The 4,416-nt window shown below is 43.1% G+C and overlaps 1 protein-coding gene across 1 annotated transcript; it reads left to right on the top strand.

Annotated features, from left to right (window-relative positions):
* Positions 1 to 1,912: 1,912 nt before the first annotated feature.
* On the top strand, positions 1,913 to 3,760 carry LOC139023298 (uncharacterized). Its single transcript, XM_070436155.1, has 4 exons — positions 1,913 to 2,033; positions 2,305 to 2,698; positions 2,975 to 3,056; positions 3,320 to 3,760. Exons 2-4 carry the CDS (start codon positions 2,406 to 2,408, stop codon positions 3,458 to 3,460), a joined length of 516 nt encoding a protein of 171 aa, XP_070292256.1. The 5' UTR covers positions 1,913 to 2,033; positions 2,305 to 2,405; the 3' UTR covers positions 3,461 to 3,760.
* Positions 3,761 to 4,416: the final 656 nt, after the last annotated feature.

The following is a 4,416-nucleotide window of genomic DNA, read 5'->3' as shown; positions in this document are numbered from 1 at the left end:
TCTGAAGTCTGCCTTCCAGATCTGACATAGCAGGCTCACCCACGGGAAGGGCCAAGGACAAGAGGATCTGCTGTGGCAGCCGCCTGGCAGGTGTACTTAACGTCATGGGTACTCCTCCATCTGTCACTAACTCGTCATCTCTCTACTACCTTAGTCTCTTTGCCTCACTGTCCCTGGCCAGCTTTCCCTCGCTCCGTCTGTTTCTCCCATCTGCTACCATAAAAGTTAGAGCAAAGTTTAGCAAAGCAAGAATCTGTAGATATATGCTGGTAAACTAAAGCAGACAAAGTTTATTCAGACCCCTTGACCTTTTTACATTACAGCCTTATTCTAAAATGTAATCCCCCCCCTCATCAATCTACACACAATACCCCATAATGACAAAGCAAGACATTTTGCATATGTATAATTTTTATTTATTTAAAGCCTGATTTGGTGGATTGCTGCAGAGATGGGAGAACCTTCCAGGAGGACAACCATCTCCACAGAGGAACTCTGTCAGAGTGACCATTGGGTTCTTGGTCACCTCCCTGACCAAGGCCCTTCTCCCCTGATTGCTCAGTTTGGCTGGGCAGCCAGCTGAGTTCTAGGAAGAGTCTTGGTGGTTCCAAACCTCTTCCATTTAAGAATGTTGGAGGCCTCTGTGTTCTTGGGAACCTTCAATTCTGCAGAAATGTGTTAATACCCTTCCCYAGATCTGTGCCTCGACACAATGCTGTCTCGGAGCTCTACGGACAATTCCTTCAACCTCATGGCTTGGTTTTTGCTTTGACATTCACTGTCAACTGTGGGACCTTTTCTATAGACAGGTGTGTGCCTTTCCAAATCATGTCCAATCAATTGAATTTACCACAGGTGCTCCCAAGTTATAGAAACAGCTCAAGGATGATCAATGGAAACAGGAGGCACCTGAGTCTCATAGCAATGGGTCTGAGTACTTATTTACAAAGTTATAGAAACAGCTCAAGGATGATCAATGGAAACAGGAGGCACCTGAGTCTCATAGCAATGGGTCTGAGTACTTATTTACATAAGGCATTTGTTTAAAAAATATATATTTATCTTTGCTAAAAATTCTAAACTTTTTTTCGCTTGGTCATTATTGGGTATTGTGTGTAGATTGAGGGGAAAAATGTAATCAATTTTAGAATAATTCTAATGTAACAAAATGTGGAGAAGGGGTCTGAATACTTTCCGAATGCACTGTATATGTAGCAACCAAGGCAGACATTAGGTTGAGAGTTAAGTTCACTGGATGAACAAAACTATTAACCTTTAAACGTCTAGCTATAGAAATAAAAAAATAACCCAAGCAACCAAGTTTTATAATTGAGATTGTGTATTTTTTTTGTATTACCAACAGTTTATTTCCATCAGTCAATGTATAGACATGATCAGGTACAAAGTGGTGGAAGGCTGATGGGTCAAGGTTAGACGTTTCCACATAGGATCTTGACCTGGTATTGCATCAATGAATCAGTTAACTTCAATTGGCAGCTATTCTAAAGAAAATAGTATTCCCCASACTCTGACATTGAAAATAAAGTGATTCCTTTTAACACTGTTCCTCCAGACCATCGGTTCTCTCTCCCTACCAGCTCTTTCACTATGATTTATGGTCAGATTACCCATCCATTGCATCAGAACTAAAATAAACATCACCTGGCAACACGTAGGCCTATACTACACCTACACTGACAGTTCATTACAAACTAATCAAATTTAAGAAATAGGAACAGGTCATTCCATGTCATCATTGAAATCAACATGACATGCTTGTTTCTTTCCTACACTGGTTTGTTTGCGACCCTGTAGGTTCTAATTAAATAAGTAGCGCTTACGTCTTCAGCTAATCTGCCTGAGAAGCTGTAGCTAAGAAGCTAGGAGGGTCATCTGTTAAATCCCCATAAGAGGAGACTAGCCACTTTCCCGGACAAATGCGCACTAGTCCAACCTCAAACAATGCTGTCACTGTGAGGAATTATTTGGAGTACTTGACTATATTGGATACTGCAAATAGACAATATTTACAGGTATGAGCAATTAGAAAGGGATGCACGTCACACTTGAAATTGCCTTGCATAGATTTTGGTTTTGATAATGTATTTGTAATTATTTATCAGTATGTGTTGGCTGTATTCTAAATAATGTCGTTGACGTTGGTTCCATTGTCATTGATTATGCCCCTTTTTAAGACTGTTCAGATCAACTTGCAATTAGAGACACTGCATGCATTTCGTTTTGTGTCATTTCCCTCCTTTTGTACTCCCAACTCAATCGTTATTCTATCTTTGCCGTTGACAGGTCTGAAAAACAGCCCGTCAGTCGAGTTCCTCCAGTCAGTCAGCTGAGAGATACTGAAACACTACTGTAGTGCTCAAAGCAGCACAGACACACACAACTAGATGGATCTTATGGTGGATCTTAAGTCCCTGGGTGATCCCATCAAGCAGTTCAGCGATTATGTGTCAGGGACCGGGACCAAACCGGACAACAAAATAGGCACCAAAAAGAGCACAGGGGCCAGACGGAAGAGCATAGTCGTGAGCACAGGGGCCAGACGGAAGAGCGTAGTTGTAGTCCGGAGGCACAGCATAGTCAGGAGGAAGAGTGTCCCTTGCGCCAAAACGTGCACCAAGCAGAGAGCCGTACCAGACTCCTGGCTCAGTGCATACCAGGCTGACATTCAGAGAGAAAGGTAGGGATGGTTGGCCATTGTTTTCAGTAGATATAAAATCATTAAAGGCCAGTTTCCCGGAAGGAAATTAATCCTAATCCTGGACTTAAAGAGCACTTTCAATGGAGATTCTTAATTGAGCGTGTTTTTTAGTCCAGGACTAGGCKAAATCTGTGTCTGGGAAACCGACCCGTAGAGCTTACATAGATAAGTATCAAACTTTTAGGTATATCTGCTTGGGAGACTCACAAAATGCCACTTAAGCATCTCTAATGTTTACGTATTGTGCTACTGTAGGAAACTGAGAGAGAAGAAGATTGCTGAAAGGTCCATCAGAAGGAGGAGTCAGCATTTCAGGAGCCAGCACTGCCTCCCAAAGGTAATTCAGTCTGTGTGCATGTCATGTGTGACTGGTCATAAGAACAGAAGGTCACTCACTCAGTAGACATCTGATCTGAGAAGATATCAATTTAATTTTGAAGGAGTAATGGGTGAAACTTGGGAATCACAAGAGACCTATTCTAATTAAACTGACCTCCATATGTCTCTCGTTTTATATGAAGGGATTACATGGGTACTGTTGGCCAGGATTTTAGACTTACAAAAGGCATAATTGAACCTTTTTTTTCTATCTTCGTGTAGAGTAAGACAAATGCCAAGAGGAACCAGAAATCTGCGAAGGATGATTCGCTGTTTGGTGCCTTCCAGGGGCTCAGTCTGAACGTGACGGGAGGCGCCCAAAGCTCTATGGCCTCAGGCGGGGACCAGTGTAAAGTAATGTGAKACAAAAGACTTGACTCATAACCTGGCCTAGGCTTCCAGGCTTCGCTCACCTGGGCCGAGGCAACATATCATCTAACACTTTAATCACGACCACCAGCAGGCTGTCTCTGTTGACATGTGTATGGGATAACAATTGAGACTGGGGACGAGGTTACCTACACTTTCCCTTGAGACATTCTGAGAAGACTGAACTACGGGGGAAAACAACAGGTCTTGTTTGGTGATGAGAAATCACAATGAAGCCAAAGTTTTAAAGGTAGACTCAACAATATGATGTAGATGCAGAAAGTGAACAGAATAGTGGGTAAATTTCCGCAACAACTAAGTGCAAGGCTGTTTGGTCCCGTACCTACCACGTTGGGCTCCTGAGTGGCGCAGCGGTCTAAGGCACTGTATCTCAGTGCTAGAGGCATCACTACAGACCCTGGTTCGATTCTGGGCTGTATCACAACCGGCTGTGATTGGGAGTCCCAAAGGGCGGCGCACAATTGGCCCAGCGTTGTCCGGGTTAGGATTTGGCCAAGGGTAGGCCGTCATTGTAAATAAGAATTTGTTCTGAACTGACTTGCCTAGTTAAATAAAACWATTTTTTAAATATGGTTTCCACAGTCACAATTGGGGTTAGGCATAAGGTTAGCAGTGTAGATAAGGTTAGGTAAAAAATCACTTTAAGAAGAGAAATTGTACAAATAGGCGGGGTTTATGACTTTGTGGCTGTGGTAACTAGTTACGACCCTCTGACAGCTTGAAGCGAACCTGTGTGCATGTGCAAATACTGTGTGAGAGCGCCATCTTGCATCTCCCTATATCCCAATATCTGCGGTGCTGCTCGTGGCAGCGTCATTTTGCTGAGTCTACCTTTTCAGTTTGTTTAAAGATGAAGGGGGTAAGTGCACTAGCATATCAGACACCACAAGCTCTGGGGGCCCATGCGCCTGTCATCAATGTCTATTTTT

The sequence above is a fragment of the Salvelinus sp. IW2-2015 genome, linkage group LG30 (genome assembly GCF_002910315.2).
Source record: "Salvelinus sp. IW2-2015 linkage group LG30, ASM291031v2, whole genome shotgun sequence".
In the NCBI taxonomy this organism is placed as follows: Eukaryota; Metazoa; Chordata; class Actinopteri; order Salmoniformes; family Salmonidae; genus Salvelinus; species Salvelinus sp. IW2-2015.
The sequence above is the reverse complement of the archived record's forward strand: the minus strand, read 5'-3'. Positions and strand labels throughout refer to the sequence as shown.